Source organism: Chiloscyllium plagiosum, unplaced genomic scaffold (assembly GCF_037043375.1).
Source record: "Chiloscyllium plagiosum isolate Xiang-an unplaced genomic scaffold, Cpla_swu_hap1 HiC_scaffold_30, whole genome shotgun sequence".
Classification (NCBI taxonomy): Eukaryota; Metazoa; Chordata; class Chondrichthyes; order Orectolobiformes; family Hemiscylliidae; genus Chiloscyllium; species Chiloscyllium plagiosum.
In genome coordinates this window covers 795,228-820,359 of record NW_028270168.1, presented here as the reverse complement: position 1 = coordinate 820,359, position 25,132 = coordinate 795,228, and the positions used below count along the sequence as shown (strand labels likewise).

The 25,132-nt window shown below is 41.4% G+C and overlaps 1 protein-coding gene across 8 annotated transcripts in view; it reads right to left on the bottom strand.

The window, feature by feature from the left end:
- The window catches only part of LOC122564570 (histone-binding protein RBBP4), an 86,020-nt gene that overhangs the window by 39,486 nt on the left and 21,402 nt on the right, over positions 1-25,132 (bottom strand). For all 8 annotated transcript variants that reach the window (XM_087976648.1, XM_043719663.2, XM_087976647.1 and 5 more), the window contains 4 exons: positions 24,113-24,239; positions 16,254-16,331; positions 9,361-9,437; positions 3,909-3,966 (listed from right to left, as the gene is read on the bottom strand). In XM_087976648.1, the coding sequence (XP_087832774.1) occupies positions 3,909-3,966; positions 9,361-9,437; positions 16,254-16,331; positions 24,113-24,239 (340 nt within the window). The remainder of the gene's footprint in view (positions 1-3,908; positions 3,967-9,360; positions 9,438-16,253; positions 16,332-24,112; positions 24,240-25,132) is intronic.

Below are 25,132 nucleotides of genomic sequence, written 5' to 3'. Positions count from 1 at the left end.
TTGGTAGAGTGTTGAATGGATACTTCTCTTCAGCCTTCACTCTGGAAAAGGAGAATATGGGTAGGGAATTCAGGAAAAAGGACTGAGGAACTTGCACATTTTGCCATAGGAAATGGGGAGGTTTTTGGAGGCTTTGAGAGACTTAAAAACAAAGGATACCTCTGGCCCAGATGAATTGTATCTCAGGCTGCTGTGAAAAGGTGAGCCAGGAAATTGCAGGGATGCTGACACAAATTGTGTGTGTCGGGAGTTGCACGCAGACAAGAAGATTTGAGGATAGTTAATATGGTTCCACATTTTAAGAAGATTGGTAGAGATGAACTAGGAAATCACAGACCAGTGGGTCTCACATCAGTGACAGGGAACCTATTAGAGAAAATTCTGACAGAGGAAATTAACACCCACTTGGAAAGGCATGAGTTAATTAAAGATAATCATCATGGTTTTGTCAGAGGGAAGTCATGCCTCACAAATTTATTAGAATTTATTACGGCCGATGAAGGGTCTCGACCAGAAATGTCAACTTCTCCACCTCCTGATGCTGCCTGGCTTGCTGTGATCTTCCAGCCTCTTGTTTGTGTACTTTGGATTCCAGCACCAGCAGGTTTTTTAAAATCCCTGTGGATGAGGAAAGTTCAGTTGATGTAGTTTTTATGAAGTTCAGGAAAACTTTTGACAAGGTGCCGCAAGGGTGACTTATTGAGAAGGTTAAAGCACATGAAATTCAAAAGAAACTTGGTACAATGGATCAGAACTGGCTTTATAATAGGACACAAAAGGTAATGTTAGAAGGCTGAGAGTGACTGGAGGCTGGTGTTCAGCAGTGTACGACAAGGATCAGTACTGGGACCCATTGTTTGCTATATACATAAATGATACAGATGAAAATATGGGGGGAATGTTAAGCAAATTTGCAGGTAAGTCCAAGATTGGTTGGGGTGGTTAATAGCAATGATTGGAGATTACAGGAAAATATAGATGGGTTGGTCAGATGGACAGACCAATAGCAGATGGTATTTAACCCTGATAAGGGCAAGGTGATGCACGTTGGAAGAACAAACAAAATGAGGGTGTATTTAAATGAATGGCAGGACACTGGATAGCTTAGAGGAACACAGAGATTTTGGGGTAATTAATCACAGATCCCAAAGTCAGCAGAGCACCTGAATAAGATAGTTAAAGTAGTACATGGGACACTTCGAGTCAGAGTCCTACAATGTGGAGACAGGCCCTGTGGCCCAAACTGGTCCATGCTGCCCAAGCTAACCCCATTTCCCTGCACTTGGTCAATATCCTTCTAATACTTATCCCATCCATGCATTTGTCCAAATGCCTTTTAAATGTTGTACTTGCCTCAACCACTTCCACTGGCATCTCATTCCATACGTATATCACCCTGTGTGTAAAAAAAGCTGTCCCTCAGGTTCCCTTTTACTCTTTCCCCATTAACCTTAAATTGATGCCCTCTATTCTCCAACCCTGGGAAAAAGACTGAATGTATTCACATTATCCATGCATCGTCAGTCATACCTTAAGAGTATAAGAGCAAAGAGGTAATGTTGTAGCTGTACAGAGCATTGGTCAGGCCATAGCTGGAATACTGTGTGCAGTTCTGGTCACCTCCCCACAGAAAGGATATGATAGCAGCAGAGGGGATAGAGAGGAAGTTCACCAGGATGTGCCTGGGATGGAGAAATTGAGCCACAGGAAGACTGATATGCTTTATCGTTTTTCCTAGAGCAGGGAAGATTGAAGGGGGACATGATTAAGGTGTATAAGTTTATGAGCGGTATGGACAGGGTAAATAAGGAGCAGCTGTTCCCTTGGTTGAGCAATCAATCATGACAGGGAATAGGTTTATGTTAAAAGGCAGTGAGATTCAGATGTGATTTGGGAAAAAATGTTTTCACTCAGTGGGTGGTCAGAATCTGGAATGCATTGTTTGGGAAGGTAGTGGAGGTCAGAAGTCTTACAACCTTTAAAAAATATTTGAATGAGCACTTCAATCATCATAGCATTCAAGGATATGGGACAAGCATACCTTTAGTGGTAGTTATGTCGGTGCAGACTCAAAATGGGCCAAAGCTGTATGAATCTGAATTTTTCTGCTTCAACTATCTAAATTAGTAGATTCACCATATTTCTTCCAGTTCTCAAAGCCCTGAATTTCCTTCCATGGGCATCAATGTGGATTTCACCAGTTTCCTCATTCCCCCTTCCTTCACCTTATCCAAGTTCCAACCTTCCAACTTGGCACCGCCCTCATGAACTGTCCTACCTGTCCATCTTCTTACCCACCTATCCATTCCACCCTCCTCTCGACCTATCACCATTACCCCCACCTCTGTCTATCTATTGCACTCTGAGCTACCTCACCCCCACCCCCACCCCCATTCATCCCTCGGCTCACAAGCCTCATTCTTAATGAAGGGCTCTTGCCCGAAACGTGGATTCTCCTGCTCCTCGGATGCTGCCTGACCAGCTGTGCTTTTCCAGCACCCCATTCTCAACTGTTAATCCAGAAATCCAGCTAACTTTCTTGGGACCCAAGTTCGAATCCTGCCCAGCAGATAATGGAATTTGAATTCAATAAATAGATCTGGAATTGAGAGGCCTAATGATGACCATGAAACCATTGTTGATTGTTGGAAAAACCCACCTGGTTCACTAATGCCCTTTAAGGAAGGAAACTGCTAACCTTACCTGGTCTAGCCTGCACGTGACTCCTGGCACACAGCAATGTGAATATCTCAACTGCCTTCTGGACAATTAAGGAAGAGTAATAAATATTGGCCTAGCCAGTGACACAATCATGCCACACGTTTAAAACAAAATTCTTGTAGTATTCCCACTGTTGTGAAGGAAAAGCACATCTAAACTGTAACTATTGTCCTCCCATCACTTGAATTTTAACAAAATACAAAAAAATATTTCACATTACATTTGAACTCTAAAGAGCACCAAGGTCCACAATTGTAGGCAAAATTCCAAATGAAAAGCGAGAATGAATTTTGAGCTGTAAGAAAGGGGAATAAATTACATGTGAAATGCTGTCATGTATTTGTACTAAGTTAAATAACCTTATGAGCAATGCTCTTCAGGATAGTAAGGGAACATTTCTGAATAAGATGTAGGAGTATACATGGAGGTAACGGTGCACCCTTTCAGAGTCAGCGCAGACCTGTTGGATTAAAAGGTCTCCTATGTTACAACCATTTTACAATTCTGTTAAATTATTCAATTTGCCCTTACATGCCACAATGAATTAATACCAAATGCTTCAAAAATCTAAATGTGGTTGCAGAGTTTCATATCATATAATACTTTCAAACTGTAAGTAGCAGTAAAGGATCCACTTTCCTCACAGGATTTATTTCAAATCAGAATAAAATCAACTTCATACATAAGAATTCTGTATTGTTTGATGCATTCTGCTGGTAATCAAGCATACTGGAATTCTCAACAGTAGAGAAAGATCCAGGAATTATCTGTCTTATGGCAACTGTGAGTGGGTTCATTAATGACCAGAATCCTGAATACAAACAATGATAGACAAGGAAGGTCCCAAGTTAGGTCCTCCAGTCAACACCAAGTTAGCTGTTCTCGACAAGGAAGATGGAGAAGTTAAAGACTGAAGATGGTGACAGCAACATTCAACAAGGAAAATAAAATGGCCGTAAGAGGTACCAATTGAGATAGCTTACTAATCACACTGAAGAACATTTCAGTTCATGTCTCCTAAGTTCAGACTGCCGGATTCTCTGGGTTTGCACACACACAAGTAACTTCAGGTAACACTTCAAATGTATATAGCCACCTAAGGGACTCCGCTCTTAAACAAGTCATTGAGGAAAATCAGAAGTGAAAAGGAGGAAGATTAATTGACTAAATTTATAATGCATGCTTACCAACAGTTCTGGAGGACCATCTTCGGCATCTTCAGGTGACTGTTCTTCTCCAATTTTACTAGAAAGGGGGAAAAATGAACCCGTTAAGGTCAGCATTAGCTTCAAAATTGGCAGGAGAACTCTGCTTCGTGTAACAAGTGGGAAATCAGGGACCATTTATGCAGAAGATGTGCAGCTCCTGATTGCATGAAGTAGCTCGAGCTGTGGATAGACTCACTTTAAAACATCCATGATGCTGAGGATATTGTGGATAGTGTATTTCGCAAGCTGGTCACACCATCAGGGCTACACAGGCAGAAAAGCACTGGGTGACCATCAAAAAGACTAGTAAGTGTGAGCACACAGTGCAGGAGACCCTCTCAGATAGACCTATTTGAATATCTCTGTATCATTGGGGCAGCTTCTGGGGGCAGGATAGACATGTACAAACTGAATGGGTTGCACCTGAACAGGACAGATATCCTTGCTGAGAGCTTCGCTGGTGCTGTTGGGGAGGTTTCAAACTAATTTGGTAGGGGTGAGGCACAGAGTAGGTGCAAAAATCAGTAACAAGGTTCAATCAGATATAGGACAATCCAGGAGGCAGAGAAGACATGGTCAGGACATGGACTGTCTAGAAAGTTAAATTGTATCTATTTTAATGCAAGCAGCTTGACGGATTGTGGTTGATGAACTTAGAGCATAGATCAGCATGTGGGTAAATTATATTGCTACAATCACTGAGACATAATTGAAGGACAGACAGGACTGGCAGCTCAACATTCCAGCATATAGGAGTTTCAGGCACAATTTGGGTGGAGGGAAGGAGAGAGTACGGGTGGATGAATTGCATTATTGATAAAGGAAATCAGCACTGCAGTCATAACGGCAGACATCCTAGAAGGCCATCTGGATGGAGCTGAGAAATAAAAAGAGGGTGACCTGAGAAATAAAAAGAGGGTGACTGCCCTCCTGGGATTATACAACAGGTCTCCCAACAGTAACAGTAAGATGGAAGAGCAGATATGTAGGGCATATTAGAGAAAGGCGCGAGAGGAAAAGGGTTATAGTTGCAGCAGACTTCAACTTTTTAACAGTAACTGAGATCACCCTAGTGAGAAAAGATTAGACAGAGTAGAATTTTTAAAATGCCTCCAGGAGAGCATTTTGCATTAGTACAGATAGTCCAACTAGGGATGACAGTGCCAGACTTAATCCCAGGGAACACAGCCAGCCAAGTGAATGAAGTTTCAATGGGTGAGCATTTTAGGGATAGCGAATTTTGAGAAGATTTGTAGATCAGGTTGAGGTTCTGGATGTAAGTTTGCTCGCTACAAGGCTAGTTTTCAGACATTTCGTCACCATACTAGGTAACATCTTCAGCGAGCCTCCGAATGAAGCACTGGTGACGTAGCCCACTTTCTATTTACATGTTTGAGTTTCCTGGAGTTGGTGATGTCATTTCCTGTAGTGACATCATTTCCTATGGTAATGTTATGTCCTGTTTCTTTTTCTCAAATGGTGATAAATGGGGTCCAAGTCAATGTGTTTGTTGACAGAGTTCTAGTTGGAATGCCATACTTCTAGGAATTCTCGTGCATGTCTCTGTTTGGCTTGTCCTAGGATGGATGTGTTGTCCCAGTTGAAGTGGTGTCCTTCCTCATCCATATGTAAGGATACTAGTGAGAGTGGGTCTCGTTGTTTTGTGGCTGGTTGATGTTCATGTATCCTGGTGGCTAGTTTTCTGCCTGTTTGTCACCGTTTTTGCAAGGTATTTAGTAGATGACATTAGTTTTGCCTGTTGTCTGTATAGGGTCTTTCAAGTTCATTAGCTGCTGTTTTTCTGTGTTGGTGGATTTGTGGGCTACCATGATGCCAAGGGGTCTGAGTAGTCTGGCAGTCATTTCAGAGATGTCTTTGATGTCAGAGAGAGTGGCTAGGGTTTCTGGATCTGTTTTGTCTGCTTGTTTGGGTTTACTGCTCAGAAATCGGTAGAACGTGTTCATTGGTATTCCACTGGATAGAAGCATGGCAGTCCAACCAGAACTCTATCAACAAACACATGGACTTCGATCCCATTTTCCACTCCGAGAAAAAGAACAGGAAATGACTTCGCCATAGGAAATGATGTCACCACAAGAGATGACATCACCAACCTTAGGAAACTCAAACATATAAATAGAAAGCCGGATACACCACCAGTGCTTCATTCAGAGGCTTAGTGAAGATGTTACCTAATATGGTGACAAAACATCTGAAAACGAACCTTCCAACTCAGCAAGCAAACCTTCTTTCATTTTCAGGATAGTCACCATAAGTTTCAAAGTCAAAATAGAAAAGGTTAAGGATAGTGCATAAGTTAAATATCTGAATTGGGGAAAGGGCCAACTTCAATATTAGATAGGATCTAGCAAATAACTGCAAGTAGCTGCTCCCAGTCTAAGTCTACATTTGGAAACTGAAGTATTGTAAAAGTAGTATAGTGAAAATTCATGTCCAGTACGTTCCTCTAAGAATGATGGACAAGAGCAGTAGATCCCTAGCTGTCTAGGATAGAGAGTTTGATGAAGGAAAATAAGAAAGCACATGTCAGTTATTGCACATTAAAAACAGGGGAGGCACTTCCAAAGTATAGACTGTAGAATGCTGCTTAAAAAGGAAATTACAAGGGCAAAGATGGGCCATGAAATCTCTTTGGCAGATAGGATCAAGGAAAACTAAGGTTTTTTTTAAATAGATGTATTAAGAGTAAGAGGATTACCAGGAAAAGAATGGGACCTATTAATGACCAAAGGAGCAACTTGTGCATGGCACCAGTGGAAGTGGGTGAGGTTATAAATTAATATTTCTCATCTGTATCAGAGAAAGATATTGTAGCTGGGGATATCAGCTGGAATGGGGAAGTTCTAGAACACATTAAAGTGGTATTAGATATTTTAGCGAGCATACAGGTGCATAAATCCCCAGGGCGTTATGGGATGTATCACAGGCTGCAATGAGAGACAAGGGATGAGATTGTTGGGGCCTGGTAGATATATTTATTATTGCTGTGGCCACAGGCAAAGTGCCAAATGACTAGAGGACAGTTAATGTTGCTCCTTTGCTGAAGGGCAGCAGGGATAGGCCAGGTAATTATAGACCAGTTAGCCTGATGTTAGTGGTAGAGAAATTAATCGAAAAAATTGTGAAGGACAGGATTCAAAGTTTGCAAAGGCAGGGATTGATCAGAGATAGTCAGCACAGATTTGTTAGAAGATTACCTTGTCTTACTAATTTAATTGTCATCTTTTGAAAAAAAAACTATCTATTGATGAGAATACTGCAGTTGATGTGGTTTACATAGACTTCAGTAAGGCCTTTGACAAGGCCCCACGTGAAAGGCTAGTCCAATATTAAATGCCCATGGGATCGAAGGCAAGTGCCAAACTGGATCCAAAACAGGTGACAAAGGGTGATGGAGGACAACCGTTTTTGTAATTTGAAGCCTGTGACCAGTGGTGTACCACAAGGACCCTTGCTGTTTGTAGTGTACAGTAACAACTTGGATGCAAATGTAGAAGTTTACACATGATACAAAAATTGATGGTGTTGTTAACAGTGAGGATGTTGGTCTCAGGCTACAATCTAATATCAATCAGCTGGTAAACTGGATAGAGTAATGGCAGATAATTTAATCTTAAGTGCAAAGTGATATATTTTGAAAAGTCTAATAAAGATATATATATATATATATATATATAATGAATGATCGTTCCTCAGCACTCCCTGGGGACCTAAGGTGTACATTTCCATAGATTCCTTAAGGAATCAGCACAGATAGACAGGGTGGTGAAGAAACTAGGTGGGATGCTTGCCTTCATTAGTGATGGTGTAGAATATAGCAGCAAGGAAGTCTAGTCACAAATTTATAGAGCACTGGTTAAGCCACAGCTGGAATACTGTTTGCAGTTCCAGTCACCATACCACTAAAAGGATATGACTGGACTGGAGAGGCTGTAGAGAATATTCACCAGGTCACTAACTGAGAATTTTCATGATGAGAGATTCAAATGCAATTAAAGCAATAACACTGAATGTTTTCACGGAGGAGTTAGATATAGTTCTTAGGGCTAAAGGGATCAAAGGGTAAGAGGAGAAAGTGGGAACAGGTTACTGAGGTGCACGATCAACTATAGTGACACTGAATAGCAGAAAGGACTCAATTTCTGTTTTCTGTCAAAGGTGGTAAAAATTTATACAATTCAGTGTATTAAAAGCAGCAATGTCCTAACAGTGACTGTCAAAAAAAAAACAAGATACTGATTTTGTTTCTCTCATTTCCAATCAGCCCCAACATAGACAGTGCCACATGAGGGAAGTAGCACTTGTAGACAGTTGGCACCAAAATAAGCAAACTCTGATAAAGATCCATTGAGAATAGCCTAATAACCAATACCTACAAACAATTTTTAGAATTTATTGCTACTGTGTATTGAGCAGAAGAAAACTTTGTGATACTTAATTATTCCTTCAACAGAAACACACCCTAAAAAATGACCATCGTACAATCTCTACAGCAAAGCTTGCAATTATAAGACTGCAAAATCAACTAGGAGAGTGAGGACTGTAGATGCTGGAGATCAGAGTCGAGAATGTGGTACTGGAAAAGTACAGGTCAGGCAGCATCCGAGGAGCAGGAGAATCGATGTTTCGGGCTTAGGATGAAGGGCTTTTGCCCGAAACGTCAATTCTCCCGCTCCTTAGATGCTGCCTGACCTGCTGTGCTTTTCCAGCACCACTCTCTTGAATCATAGGAGTCTGCCAGTTTGCATGTTTCGTATAGTAAGGTCTTGCTCAACAATATTTAGTGATTATCTAAGTTCATTTAAATTGGGACCTCTATAACATAAGAGGTCCTCAGCCTCAGACAAATCATATTGAAGGGCCTCAAATAGTAGTGTTCAATCTGTGAGTTGCCCAATCTCCACAAACTTTTATAACAGACAATCAATTCTTCAATGTATAATTTCAGTTACATCAAATTTTTGCTATAAATTCTGTGTTACGATCGAGCCCTCCACAATCACCTGATGAAGGAGCGTCGCTCCGAAAGCTAGCATGCTTAAACCTGTTGGACTATAACCTGGTGTTGTGTGATTTTTAACTTTTATAAAGGTGGTCATCACTAGATTTTGAGGATTTTTAATCGATTTTTGAGGAGAAAACAATTATCTTCAGTAAGAACAGAGAAACAATCTATTAGCATTTCACAGTTGGGAAAAAAAAATCTATTTGCTCAAGCAACTTCAATTCTCTCTCTTTACCAATTTACTGCCCTTGTTTTCTTAAAGCTCGACTGCATTTGTACAGCACTTCCCAATCCTAAAAGTACTAGAAAATTGGCATATGCAGGAGGACAAAGCACAGTTAAGAACCTATAGAAGGTTGAAGAATTCGAAGATCAGTGACTGCAGTCAGATAGAAGAATTCCTACCTCAAATCCCACACATTTAGTCTGCGATCTGTTCCACTTGATGCCAGGATTGTTTCATTATGAGGAGACCACTGAACCTGTTGGTATTACAAAAAGTCTTTTGAGAACAAAGTGCACAAGCGGAAAAAGTGAAATAATTATCCCATTCTCTTTCAGCACTCAAAAAAGTAACTATTTTCGAAAAGAAAGAAAAGAGAAAAGGTGCTTTAAAGATGTTGTCAGAATCATACAGCATGGAAACAGACCATTCAGTCCAATCAGTCTACGCCGATCACATTCCCAACCTAAGCTAGCCCCATCAGCCTGCACTTGGCACATATCCCTCCAAATATTTCTTATTCATGCAATCATCAAAATGTCTTTTAAAAACATTGTAACCATCTCCGAATCCAACATTTTCTCTGAAATTTGTAATTCCGTACACGAACTATTCCATATAAAGTCCCTCGTGTTTTTTAAAAATCTTTCTCCTCTCACCTTAATACCCCCCCCTCCCCCCCACCCGAGGGGAAATACACTGCTCTTCACTTTACCTTTATCCTTCAAAACAAACAAAGAACAACACAGCACAGGAACAGGCTCTTTGGCCCTCCAAGCCTGAACTGACACGTTTTGCCTTTCCATGCTGGAACTGTCCTCACTTACAGGATCCATATCCTTGTATTCCCTTCCTATTCATGTATTCACCCATTGTATGAAAAAGTTGCCCCTTAGGTCCCGTTTATATCTTTCCTCTCTCACCCTAAAGCTATGCCCTCTAGTTCTGGACTCCCCCACCCCAGGGAAAAGACTTTGTCTATTTATCCCATCCATGCCCCTCATGATTTTATAAACCTCTAGAAGGTCACCTCACAGCCTTAGCCTCCAATGTTTCAGGGAAAACAGCCCCAGCCTATTCAACCTCTCCCTATAGCTAAAATCCTCCAACCTCCCTGGCAACATCCTTGTAAATCTTTTCTGAATCCTTTCATGTTTCACAACATCATTCTGATAGGAAGGAGACCAGAACTGCACGCAATATTCCAACAGTAGCCTAACCAATGTCCTGTACAGCTGCAACATGACCTCCCAACTCCTGCACTCAATAGTCTAACCAATGAAGGAAAACATACCAAACGCCTTCTCTTCACTATCCTATCTACCTGCAACTCTACTTTCAAGGAGCTATGAACCGGCAGTCCAAGGTCTCTTTGTTCAGCAACGCTCCCTAGGACCTTACCATTAAGTGTTAAGCCCTGCTAAGAATTGCCTACCTAAAATGCAGCACCTCGCATTTATCTAAATTAAATTCTATCCACCACTCCTCAACCCACTGGCCCATCTGATCAAGATCCCGTTCAAATCTGAGGTAATCGCTGTCCACTACACCTCCAATTTTGGTGTCATCTGCAAACTTACTAACTCTTATGCTCTCATCAGGTAAATGCGAGGTGCTGCATTTTGGGAAAGCAAATCTTAGCAGGACTTATACACTTAATGGTAAGGTCCTAGGAAGTGTTGCTGAACAAAGACCTTGGAGTGCAGATTCATAGCTCCTTGAAAGTGGAGTCGCAGGTAGATAGGATAGTGAAGAAGGCATTTGGTATGCTTTCCTTTATTGGTCAGAGTATTGAGTATAGGAGTGGGAGGTCATGTTGCGGCTATACAGGACACTGATTAGGCCACTGTTGGAATATTGTGTGCAATTCTGGTCTCCTTCCTATCGGAAAGATGATGTGAAGCTTGAAAGGGTTCAGAAAAGATTTACAAGGATGTTGCCAAGGTTGGAGGATCTGAGCTACAGGGAGAGGCTGAACATGCTGGGGCTGTTTTCCCTGGAGCGTCGGAAGCTGAGGGGTGACCTTATAGAGGTTTACAAAATTATGAGGGGCATGGATAGGATAAATAGACAAAGTCTTTTCCCTGGGGTCGGGGAGTCCAGAACTAGAGGGCATAGGTTTCGGGTGAGAGGGGAAAGATATAAAAGAGACCTAAAGGGCAACTTTTTCACGCGAGGGTGGTACGTGTATGGAATGAGCTGCCAGAGGATGTGGTGGAGGCTGGTACAATGGTAACATTTAAGAGGCATTTGGATGGGTATATGAATAGGAAAGGTTTGGAGGGATATGGGCCAGGTGCTGGCAGGTGGGACTAGATTGGGTTGGGATATCTGGTCGGCATGGATGGGTTGGATCGAAGGGTCTGTTTCCATGCTGTATATCTCTATGACTCTATTTATATAAACGACAAAAAGCAGTGGACCCAGCACCGATCTTTGTGGCACTCACAGGCCTCCAGTCTGAAAAACAATCCTCCACCACCACCCTCTGTTTTCTTTGAGCCATTTCTGTATCCAAATGGCAAATTCTCCCTGTATTCTGAGAAATCTAACCTTGCTATCCAGTCTCCCATGGGGGACCTTGTCGAACGCCTGACTGAAGTCCACATAGATCACATCTCCCACTCTGCCCTCAACAATCCGCTTTGTTACTTCTTCAAAATTTCAATCAAGTTTGCAAGACATGATTTCCCCACTCACAAAGCCATGTTGACTACCCCTAACCAGTCCTTGCCTTTCAAACTACATGCACATCCTGTCCCTGAGGATTCCCTCAAACTTGCCCACCACCGACATCAGGCTCACTGGTCTATAGTTCCCTGGCTTGTCCTTACCACCCTTCTTAAATAGTAGCACCATGTTAGCCAACCTCCAGTCTTCTGACACCTCACCTGTGACTACTGATGATACAAATACCCCAGCAAGGGGCCCAGCAATCACTTCCCTCGCTTCCCACAGAGTTCTCAGGTCCTGGGGATTTATCCACGTTTATGCGTTTCAAGACAACGAGCACTCCCGCCTCTAATGTTGACATTTTCCAAGATGTCACCATCTATTTTCCTACATTCTATATCTTCCATGTCCTTCTCCACAGAAAACACTGATGCAAAATACTTGTTTAGTATCTCCCCCACCACCTGCGGCTCCACACAAAAGCCGCCTTGCTGATCTCTGAGGGGCCGTATTCTCTCCCTAGTTACCCTTTTGTCCTTAACGTATTTGTAAAAAACCTGTTGGATTCTCCTTAACCCTATGTGTCCAGCCCAAAAAATAACTCTCCCTCACCACCCTGTGTCTCCTACTTTCAAACCAATTTGGCATCCAATTGGCAAGCTCTCCCTAAATCTAACTTGCCTAATTATAACTTGATAGTGATTTAATTGTCTCACTAATTTTTTACATTAAATAAGAGTATTATTTATGAACAATTTATAAAAGACTCAGTCTTGCACAAAAATCACAATATTCTGCAATTTCTACAAAAATACATCTCAAAAATTAAAAGGCACATGAACCTGTACTGGGGAAAATGAAAGCTGTACCACTGTACAGTCTTTACTTGACCCTTGCTGGGGCTAGTTTTCTGGTGATTTGTATAACTGAGCAGAACAGAGGATTTTAAGGTAAATAGTAGGGTGCAGGAAAAAGTTTGGCAAGATCTGATAGATGTGTGGCACAGTGGTTCAATGGTTAGCACTGCTGCCTCACAACAAACACCATTCCATCCTCAGACAACTATGGTGAGTTTGCACATGCCCCCCGTACCTGCATGGGTTTCCTCTGGGTGCTCCGGTTTCTTCGTACAGACCAACTATGGGCAGGGTAGGTAGACAGGTCCTGCTAAATTGCCTATAGTGTCCAGGGATGTGTAGGCTAGGTGAATTGGCCATGATAAATGTGGGGTTACAGGGATGCTCTTCAGAGGGTCAGTGTGGACTTGATGGGCCAAATGGCTTGCTTCCACACTGTCAGGATTTTATGAAATAGAGAAGAGCAAGGCAACAATATGGAAATAATGTAAACGCATCAGTAAAATTAAATCAGTAAAATGGGACATGTGGGCCAAGCACACGCAGGTGGGACTTGTTTAGTTTGGGATTATGGTTGACATGGACTGGCTGGATTCAGGGAGAGCTTGCCAACTGGATACAAAATTGGCTTGACAGTAGGAGACAGAGGGTAATGGTGGAAGTTGTTTTTTTTGGACTGGAGGCCGGTGGTCAGTTTTGTTCTGCAGGAATCAGTGCTGGGTCCACTTTGTTTGTAACTTATAGAAAATGATTTGGATGGGAATTTAGGACATACTTAATAAGTTTGTGGATGACACCAAAATTGGTGGTATAGTCAACTGTGAAGAAGATCATCCAAGATTATAAAAGGATTTTAATCATTTGGGCCAATGGGCTGAGGTGTAGCATATGGAGTTTAATTTAGATAAATGCGAGGTATTGCACTGTGGTCAAACAAGGGCAGGATTTGTCCAATTAATGGTAGGGTCTAGATAGTGTTGTTCGGGGTTCAGGTACATAGTTCTTTGAAAGATTAGATTAGATTAGATTACATCACAGTGTGGAAACAGGCCCTTCGGCCCAACAAGTCCACACCGACCCGCCGAAGCGCAACCCACCCATACCCCTACATTTACCCCTTACCTAACACTACGGGCAATTTAGTATAGCCAATATCACAGATAGACAGGCTGGTTAGAAAATTCAGTTAGCATACCAGCATTCATTGCTCAAATGATTGAACATAGGTGTTGGGACATCATGTTGAGGTTGGACATTATGTTGATGAGGCCACTTTTGGAGTACTGCATACAGTTCTGGTCACCCTCCTTTGGGAAGGATAATACACTGGAGAGGGTTCAGAAAAGATTCACCAGGATGTTGCCAGGACTGCAGGGTTTGAGTTATAAGGAGACGCTGGATAGGCTGGGACACTTTTCACTGCAGGGTAGGAGATTTGAGTGGTGACCTTATAGAGGTTTATAAAATCAGGAGGGGCATAAATAAGGTGAACAGCAAAGGTCTTTTCTTTAAAGTGTTTGAGATCAAAACTGGGGGGCATTTTTTTAAGGGGAGAGGAGAAAGCTTTAAATGGGACATGTGGGCCAAGCACACACAGGTGGGACTGGTTTAGTTTGGGATTACGGTTGACATGGACTGGCTGGACCAGTGTCTGTTTCCGTGCTGTATGACTCTATGAAGGGCAACTTTTTCCACAGGGTGGCTTGTGTGTGAAATTAATTGACAGATGCAGGTACAGTTAGAGCATTAATCAGACATATGGATAGGTACATGAGTAGGAAAGGTTTAGAGGGATTTGGGACAAATGCAGGCAAATGAGAGGGAGTAGTTTAGTGTGAGAAACTTGGTCAGCATTGACAAATTGGACCAAAAGGTCTGTTTCCGTGCTGTATGACTGACAGAAAAGGACAAAGTATACAAACCTCAATATCACAATAGATGGGGCTAGACAGTTGAAATATTGGGGGGGGGGGGGGGGGAGAGGAGAGAGAGAGAGAGAGAGAGAACAGAGCATTTATAACAAAATAAGTGGATTAATAACAAATTTAAATAATGAATAGGTGAACTTGTAGCCATTCCTCAAATGGCCTTGTTCAAGAATTAATGACAATCAGGTAGGACAGAAAAGTAGAAAAATGTGGAGAAATAGCTTTTAAACAAGACTTTGGTTCTGGGGATCAGGACGTAGTGTGTGTTTGGGAAGAAATGAGAAATAGCAAAGGTAAGAAGTCACTTGGGAAATAGTTTATAAAGGGTAAAGTGACCATATTCCACTAGACCCTAGGGCTGCACTCTTATCAGAAACAGACAACTGGTGGTGGGTTAACCCAAGGTCACCTTGCCTCATGCAGAGACAGAAGTCAAGAAGAATCCTTCATGGTAACCTCAGCTGGTGCAGGAATTGAACCCATGCTATTGGCATTACAGTACACTACAAATCAACCATCCAGTTTAAACTGCTAGATCCGTTCAACGTCTATCCAAGTTAGCATGGTGCAAGAGCCACACAACACAATTAAGGGGGTTTTCACCATGATAAAGACTCTGTCTCTACAAGGAATGGGTAGTGACTATTCCTACCAAGAAAGTCAGGAATCATTTGCAACATATAGATTGGAGAGAATTAGGTCAAGTATCCTTTTCCCTCTAAAGGGTGTTCTGATATAATGCGATGATTGCCTTCCTCTGCGACCTCATGCTACAGAAAATCATGCTATGGGAAACCGCTATACAAAATCGCGTTGTAGAAAATTGCTTTAAAAAAAATGCTTTACCTGTTCAGTAGAAAATTCACATTATCCAAACAGTGTCCACAATTTGTCAATTGCATTATAACCAATTTGCATTGACAAACATGTTTTCACAGAACAACCTATATTTGGTTCCCTCAGTCTGCCACAGACCGAGTCTAGCAGCTCCGTTCTTTAGGGCTTGACCAGTTAGTCTGTAGCAGTACTACCAAGCCAATCTTGGTGGTGACCCTGAAACCCACTCAGTACATTTTGTGCCCCTGCTTCCCACCACACTTCTTTTAATTGATTTTCAACATTGAGGAGCATTGATTTATCAGAGAGGTGTCGAGAGGGGTGCAGCAAGTGGTGGTCAGTGGGAGTTTCCTTTCCCAGGTTTCACCTGGTGTCATGAATTTTCATGTGGCCCACAGTCAACATTGAGGGCTTCTGAGGTAATCACTCCACCCTGTGGACCACAATGCTACAAACTGTACTCCGGGATAGTGATGCCTGTGACACTGCATGCAAAGTATGATGCCAGGATGGTCCAACTTTTAAAATAATCACTTCTTCCTGGGAGCTAGTTGACCTAATCTTTGAACTGCTTCTAATGAAATTACACTTTTAAGTAAGGAGCAGGATTCAGACTTGACAAATTTATTCCTTCCGGTGTAACAATTGCAAAGAAAGAATGGGACATTTACCCAAGCGAACCCAAAGATAAAGGACAGTTCTTTAACTCAGCGTATCTCACAATAATTATTTCATATGCTTTCGTCCCCGTACCCAAAGCTGCATAAGTAACAGCTGTACCTGGAAAATTTCATCCTTGTGTGACTCAAAGGAATGTAACTTTAGTTTCAGGTTTCTTAAATCCCACAATGCTACAGTCTGTAAAAAATAAAACATGTACCTTTTTAGAATTACGCATTAATAATTAACTAGAAAGAAGGATTAACAAAATAAGATTAAGACTATTAATAATTAAATAAACCTATTTAAAATCCAAAGTGCAGACACAAAGCTGAAAACGCAAATATGAAAAGGAGCTTCTAGCTAAAATGTAATTATTGTACACAAAGCATCACTTTCAGAATTCTTAACACTAATCCACTGGTGCTGTGTCCACCTTTCATCATTTTATATAAATGATTTGGATGTGATCATAGGAAGTATAGTAAGTTTGCAGATGTCACCAAAATTGGAGGTGTAGCGGACAGAAGGTTACCTCAGAGTACAACGGGATCTTGACAGATGGACCAATGGGTTGTGGAGTGGCAGTTGGAGTTTAATTTAGATAGATATGAGATACTACATTCTGGAAAAGCAAATCACAGCAGGACTTATACACTTAATGGTAAGGTCAGAGGCAGTGTTGCTGAACAGAGACCTTGGGAGTGCAGGTTATAGTTCCTTGAAAGTTGAGTTGCAGGATGTGTAGGGAAGGACACAACTTTGACTGGGACAACACATCCCTGCTAGGACAAGCCAAACAAAGACACGCATGAGAATTCCTAGAAGCATGGCATTCCAACCAGAACTTTATCAACAAACACATTGACTTGGACCCCATTTACCACCCCGAGAAAAAGAACAGGAAATGACTTCACCACAGGAAATGATGTCACCACAGAAAATGACATCACCAACCCTAGGAAACGCAAACATATAAATAGAAAGCAGGTTACAACACCAGTGTCTCATTCGGAAGATGTTACCTAATATGTTAACGAAATGTCTGAAAATGAACCTTCCAGCTCAGTGAGCAAACCTACATCCAGAGTTTTGATCTTATGTAGAGAAAGATACAAATACATTAGAAATAGTTCAGGAGGTATCCTAGATTGACAAAAACAAAAAAAAAAAGAAGAAACTCAGCAAGTCTGGCAGCACCTGTGGACGGAGAAAATGTTAATACCGAGTCAGATATGTCTCTTCGGCAGAATTCATTGTAGATTTAAACTTGGAATGAGTTAATTGTCTTGAGGATAGTTTGGGCAGACTGAGCATGTTCCTGTGAAGATTAAAAGAGTGAGGGGTGACCTGATTGAAGCCTACAAGTTCCCACCAGGAATTGGTGTTGGAGAGACTGTTAGGTCTGAAGGTTGATAAGTCCCCGGGGCCTGATGGTCTACATCCCAGGGTACTGAAGGAGTTGGCTCGAGAAATCGTGGATGCTTTGGTGATTATTTTCCAGAGTTCTATAGATTCGGGATCAGTTCCTGCGGATTGGAAGGTGACTGATGTTGTACCACTTTTTAAGAAAGGTGGGAGAGAGAAAGCAGGAAATTATAGATCAGTTAATCTGACCTCAGTAGTGGGAAAGATGCTGGAGTCTATTATAAAGGATGAAATTATGACACATCTGGATAGTAGTAACAGGATTGGTCAGAGTCAGCATGGGAAGGGGAAGGGGAAATCATGCTTGACTAATCTTCTGGAATTTTTTTTGAGGATGTAACTCTGAAGATGGACGAGGGAAATCCAGTAGATGTAGTGTACCTGGACTTTCAGAAAGCTTTTGATAAAGTCCCACATAGGAGGATAGTGAGCCAAATTAGGGCGCATGGTATTGGGGACAAAGTACTAACTTGGATTGAAAGTTGGTTGGCTGATAGGAAACAAAGAGTAGTGATAAACGGCTCCATTTCGGAATGGCAGGCAGTGACCAGTGGGGTACCGCAGGGAGCAGTACTGGGACCGCAGCTTTTTACAATATATGTTAATGATATAGAAGATGGTATTAGTAATAACATTAGCAAATTTGCTGATGATACTAAGCTGGGTGGCAGGGTGAAATGTGAGGAGGATGTTAGGAGATTACAGGGTGACCTGGACAAGTTAGGTGAGTGGTCAGATGCATGGCAGATGCAGTTTAATGTGGATAAATGTATGGTTATCCACTTTGGTGGTAAGAACAGGAAGGCAGATTACTACCTCAATGGAATCAATTTAGGTAAAGGGGCAGTACAGAGAGATCTGGGTGTTCTTGTACACCAGTCAATGAAGGTAAGCATGCAGGTACAACAGGTAGTGAAGAAGGCTAATAGCATGCTGGCCTTCATAACAAGAGTGATTGAGTATAGAAGCAAAGAGACCACACCTGGAGTACTGTGCGCAGTTCTGGTCTCCAAATTTGAGGAAAGACATTCTGGCTATTGAGGGAGTGCAGCGTAGGTTCACGAGGTCAATTCCTGGAATGGTGGGATTACCTTACGCTGAAAGACTGGAGCGACTGGGCTTGTATACCCTTGAGTTTAGAAGACTGAGAGGGGATATGATTGAGACATAAGATTATTAAAGGATTGGACACTCTGGAGGCAGGAAACATGTTTCCGCTGATGGGTGAGTGCCGAACCAGAGGACACAGCTTAAAAATACGGGGTAGACTATTTAGGACAGAGATGAGGAGAAACTTCTTCACCCAGAGAGTGGTGGCTGTGTGGAATGCTCTGCCCCAGAGGGCAGTGGAGGCCCAGTCTCTGGATTCATTTAAGAAAGAGTTGGATAGAGCTCTCAAGGTTTGTGAAATCAAGGGTTATGGAGGTAAGGCAGGAACAGGATACTGATTAAGGATGGTCAGCCATGATCATATTGAATGGTGGTGCAGGCTCGAAGGGCAGAATGGCCTACTTTTACACCTATTGTCTATTGTCAAAGATCTTGACATGGTGGACAGGGAAAGGATGTTTCCTCTTATAGGTGAGTCCAGAACTAAGGGACAGAATTTTAAAAATGGGGTCATCCTTTCAGTATAGAGATGAGAAGAAATTCTCAGAGTTGTATGACTTTGAAACACTCTGCCTCAGAAGGTGATGAAGATGACATCATGGAATATTTTTAAGACAATAATGGATAGATTCTTACAAAAAGGAATCAAAGCTTAGTGGGTAGATGCAATTTGGAATGCAAAACAAACACATCAGCCATCATCTTATTGATTAGACTGAGTGAATACAGTGGTTAGATAAGCAAGTCTAAGATTTTTATTCTGTACAAATGTAATTTCATTTGTGGTTTATAGACAGCATGAAACTGAAATCTACAGTTTAAATTCTACAGTTGCCAGCCTTAAGGTTTTTGTAACGAGTCCAGTGAAAGAGCACTGTAACTAAGAGCCAGATTAAACTAGATATTCATTAAGTGAATCAGACTTTGATGTTAGGAGCCAACTTTATGTGGCTTAGCACAGGAGTGTGCCTTGGAACAGAGTGCTAGAGTAAAATACTTCAGACAGTTAAAGGGAGGAAAGCAAAAAGATGCTCTGTTGCTTTTATCTAAACTCGTTTAACCTCCCAGACTAGATTCTTACTTTGCTTAATTGTTAAGTACCTGGTAAATGATTAGGTTTTATTCTATTTCTAAAGCTCAAAATATAGGAATTGGTTGCAAGGTTAATAAAAAGAGATACGTATAACACTGAACACAATAATTAGTTAGTTCCTTAAAACACGTTAAGGATGGTTAGACAGGTAATGTTTCACAGTTGCAGTGCATGGTAGTTACTGGATACAAGCTTAATCTGAAGCAAGCATGTCTATGGCAGTTTGAACAGCTTCTGCTCAAACTACAAGATGGAAGCTGAACTACCACACTGACCCATCAGAAAGCAGGAAAGTTAACTGGACTCTTTGTACTCGGAGGTAGTCACACCTCAGGGACAGGAACTACACATTACGCAGGTAAAGGTAAACCTCTTTGGAACATTCCTCTGGAAAAGAAAGCACTGCATGTGAATATTTTAAGGTAGACACAGATAGATTCTCACTAAGAGGTTAAAATGTTGTCAGTGTAGGCAAGCATGTGTGTTTTAGGTTATATTCAGATCAGCCAGAATTTTATGGAATGGCAGTGCAGATTTGAGGGGCTAAATATGGAAGACATGAGGGGCCAAATTGCTTACTTTTAGCCCTATTTTGTCTCCTTTCCTATTAATAAACCAGTTTTTAAAAAATATATATTATAATTCAGTAGTTTTGTGGTCACCCTTACAAATGTTGCCGATTTGATTAGATATTTAGCTTCCCACTCAAGCAAAATTTGAAATGGTCTTCAGTCTATGCCTTAAAATAGTAACAACTACTATGCTACCTTACTCTGTTGCAGCTCAGTCTTAACTTTATTTACACTACATTTTTAATGCGCTCATGGGATGCATGTGAAGGCAACCAGACTAAAATATTTTGGTTTTCCCCAATATCCTTGAGGTGGTGTTGATGAGCACCAGTTTGAACTGCTGCAGTTCATCTCGTACAAATATACACAAAGTGCTACTGGGAGGGGATTTTGATTCTGTAACACTGAAGAAGTGGTAATTATACTTCAAAGACACAATGGGGTCTTGGAGAAGAACGTGCAGTGATAGTATTTCAGGTGTCTGTTACACTTGTTCGTCAACATGGTCAAGGCCATGTGTTTGGAAGCTGCTTTCATAGAATATAATCCCTACAGTGTGGATACAGGCCCTTCAGCCCATCATGCCCACACTGACCCTCCAGAGAGGGTCTTATTCACAGCAATTCCCCTACATTTCCCCTTACCAATGCACCTAACCTGCACATCCCTGGACACTATGGGCAATTGAGCACTGCCAATTCACCTAACCTGCACATCCCTGGACACTATGGGCAATTGAGCACTGCCAATTCACCTAACCTGCACATCTTTGGACTGTGGGAGGAAACCAGAGCACCCAGAGGAAATCCATGCAGATACGAGGAGAATATGCAAACTCTACACAGACAGCCGCCCGAGGCTGGAATCAAAGCTGGATCTCTGATGCTGTGCAGCAGCAGTGCTAACCACTGAGCCACCGTGCCACCCATGTATTCTATCACATTCCTGACTTGTGCCTTGTAGATGCTGAGCAGGTTTTGATGGTGAAGAAACAAGTGCTGCCTCAGGGAGACTGGTTAGCAAGGTTGTAACTCATGGAATACACTGAGAACTGGCCGTTTGGATACAGAATTGGCTCAAAGGTAGAAGACAGAGGGTGGTGTTGGAAGGTTGTTTTTCAGATTGGAGGCCTGTGACCAGTGAAGTGCCACAAGGATCCATGCTGGGTCCACCACTATTCATCATTTATATTACTAATTTGGATGTGAGCTTAAGAGGTACAGTTAGTAAATTTGCAGATGACACCAAAATTGGAGGTGTAGTGGACACAAGAAGCTTACCTCTAATTACAACGGGATCTTGATCACATGGGCCAACAGACTGAGAAGTGGCAGATGGAGTTTAATTTAGATAAATAGGAGGTGCTGCAATTTGGGAAAGCAAATCTTAGCAGGACTTATACACTTAATGGTAAGATCCGAGGGAGTGTTGCTGAACAAAGAGACCTTGGAGTGCACGTTCATAGCTCCTTGAAAGTGGAGTCTCAGTCTGATAGGATAGTGAAGGTGTTTGGTATGCTTTCCTTTATTGGCCAGAATACTGAATACAGGAGTTGGGAGATCATACTGAGGCTGTACAGGACATTGGTTAAGCCACTGTTGGAATATTGCATGCAATTCTGGTCTCCTTCCTATCAGAAAGATGTTGTAGAACTTGAAAGGGTTCAGAAAAGACTTAGAAGGATGTTGCCGGGGTTGGAGGATTTGAGCTATTGGGAGAAGTCGAATAGGCTGGGGCTGTTTTCCTTGGAGCGTCGGAGGCTGAGGGGTGACCTTATAGAGATTTATAAAATTAGGGGCATGGGTTGGGTAAATAGACAAAGTCTTTTTTCTGGGGTAGTGGTGTCCAGAGCTAGAGAGCATAGGTTTAGGGGGAAAGATATAAAAGGGACCTAAGGGGCAACTTTCTTAATCAGAGGATGGTAGGTGCATGGAATGAGGTGCCAGAGGAAGTGGTGGAAGCAAGTACAATTGCAATATTTAAAAGACATCTGGATGACTGTATGAATAGGAGGGATTTGGAGGGATATGGGCTGAGTGCTGGCAGGTGGGACTAGATTGGGTTGGGAAATCTGGTCGGCATGGACAAGTTGGACCGAAGGGTCTGTTTCTGTGCTGTACATCTCTATGACTCTATGACTTATACATGCAAGCAATTATTGACAGGTGTCATGTCAAAATAATTTGCTACCCATAAATAGTGATATTAAACAAGGCTCCTCCCGACATTTCATCAAACTTCTGACTCAGCACACTACTTCTTGCTTAAAGCTCCTCTTTCCTCCATATACTGAATTCAGATTTCAAACCAAATTCCCAGATATAATCACTAAGGCTTTGTCGAGCTCAAATGAAATCTCACATACTGACTGTACCCCTTTAATGATCATTTAAAATTGAAACTACGATGCATCAACTTCCAATTTGTTTTAGTCAGCTGCATCAGCATTTCTGCATAGCCCTGGCACATCTTTCAGGGTTACGGCCAGTCTCCAATTGTCCAGAGTCCAGAAGACTTGGGCCATTATTCCTTTGGAAGCAGTTCACAAAAGGCTAATTCAATTCACTCCTGGGATGATGGGTTCAGACCATGAAGAATACTTGAACAAGTTAAGTTTATATCCATTGTAGTTTATAAGAATGAGAGGTGATTGTATAGAAACATATTCAGGTGGGAGGGGATTGGTATGGTAGACAGCAGATGCTTCATCTTGTGGGAGACACTAAAATCAGGAGGCATACAAAGAATACTAAAACAGATGAGGTTTTTTTTTCATTCAGCGGGTTGTTAGAGTGTAGGATTCTCTTCTTCAGAAAACAATGTAGGCTGGGTGTTTGTACGAAAGGGAGAGTTAGATAAATCTTTGATAAACAAGAGAGCTGAGGGTTATGGGGGCCAGACAGGAATGGACCCGAGACCACAACCAGATCAACCATAATCTTATTGAATACTGAAGAGAATTCAAACAGCCAAATTGCCTAGTTCTATATCCAAGTTCTATGTTCTAGAGCTCCTTTAATTTTACTGGACCCTAAATTGCTTAATCTATCCTCTCATTCTGTAATCTGATGTATGTTAACATTCAAGTAAAAGACTGAGTTCATTCTTTATTATCTTAGTTAGCCAGAGTTGAACCCAATAATAATCCTTAAAGAAACTCAAAATCCTGCTTTATTTTGTCTTTTATCAAAGTACTTAGAGTTAAAATACTCTCAAACTGACAGATCCTTTTCAAAAATTGCAGTTAAATGAAGAATGGGAAGAGGGAGGGTGCACTCAATCCCTTTTCTCATACATGTAAACCTTCTACTATCTCCACTCCTACTTGCTTTTAAAACCTGGGAAGCAGGCCATTCAGACCAGAAAATTTCCCCATCTTGAGTATTAGCTACTCTTGTCAGAATGTCCTGTCCCTCAATTTTCATTCATCCATTTCCTCATCAATTTCATTAGCTACTTTTGTTTTTCGTTAGTTTTCTTTTTATTCATAAATAACAACAAAATACTCATTAAGTATTTCAGCGTTGCTCTATTCCTCTTAAATATCAGATTTTGCTCATTCTCTCCCAATCTAACCAAGAAACAATTTGGTACATTTTTCACTGTAAAGACAGCAGTATAAAGATAACTGAAAAAAAAATTAAGAATGCACTTAGTAATTAATGGATTCATTTAAAAGTTGAATTCAGAGTTGCAGTTAAGTACAGCGAAAACAAACACTGTTTAAAACATGCCCTCACTACCTGGTGTGTTGAATTTATGAAAAAACGTCTTACCTTATCAGCAGAACCAGTTGCTAAGATAAATTCACTGTAAGGATTGAATGAGAGGCAGTTCACTTCTGCTGTATGTGCATCAACGGAGTGACTTGGCTTAGATGTATTGTTAGATCTTGTATCCCAGCTGCAAGAAAAGATTAATTTAAAATGAAGGCAAAAGAAAATCATGCTTCTCTTCCAAACACTGCACCATGGAATACAATATTTTTTCCAAGAGTATATCTTACAGAACTAACACGAGTCTGGCTATACGCAGGCATTTTTCTCTCAACTGTAACATGGTCAGAAATTTCTGAAAACTCTTAAATGGGCACTTAGTGGTATCATAGAATCATACAACACAGAAGAATCCCTTTTGCCCATCAAGTCTGCAGTGCCAAAAATATCCTACTTCTTACATTACTTCCAAAAACTTTGAATGTTATGACATTTTACACATTCATCCAAGTACTTTTTACAGTTTGAAATCTCTCCTGCCTCAACCATCCACTCAAGTAATGCATTCCAGATCCCCGCCACTCTCTGGGTGAAGAACATTTTCTTCAAATCCCCTCTAAACCTCCTGCCTTCCTGTTATCTATGTAGTTGGGTGTGTTGCGCCTTAAAAGTATGGGTCAGGTGACCCAGAACAGGAACGAGGAGAAGCAGTCTAGATCCAACCATGGAGCGGAGAGGATTTTTTTATTCATTCATTCATTTATGGGATGAGGGCATCACTGGCTACACAGCATTTATTGCAGATTCCTAATTATCAGAAGGCAGTTAAGAGTCAACCACAATGCTGTGTCTCCTTATTATATTTTGAGTGAATGCGCAAGAGTGCTTGAATGATCTGGCTTATAACAATGTCGTCTGTTAAAAAAGACTGATGACTTGAATGCACAAATGTAAATGGGTATCATTTAATTGTCACTGCAGAGACAGTGGACATCCAAGATTGGCATGTGGGGCACAAGCAAAATGAAAAAGGTGGTGGGGTAGGACTTTTAATAAGGAACAAGTATAATGAAGAATGAT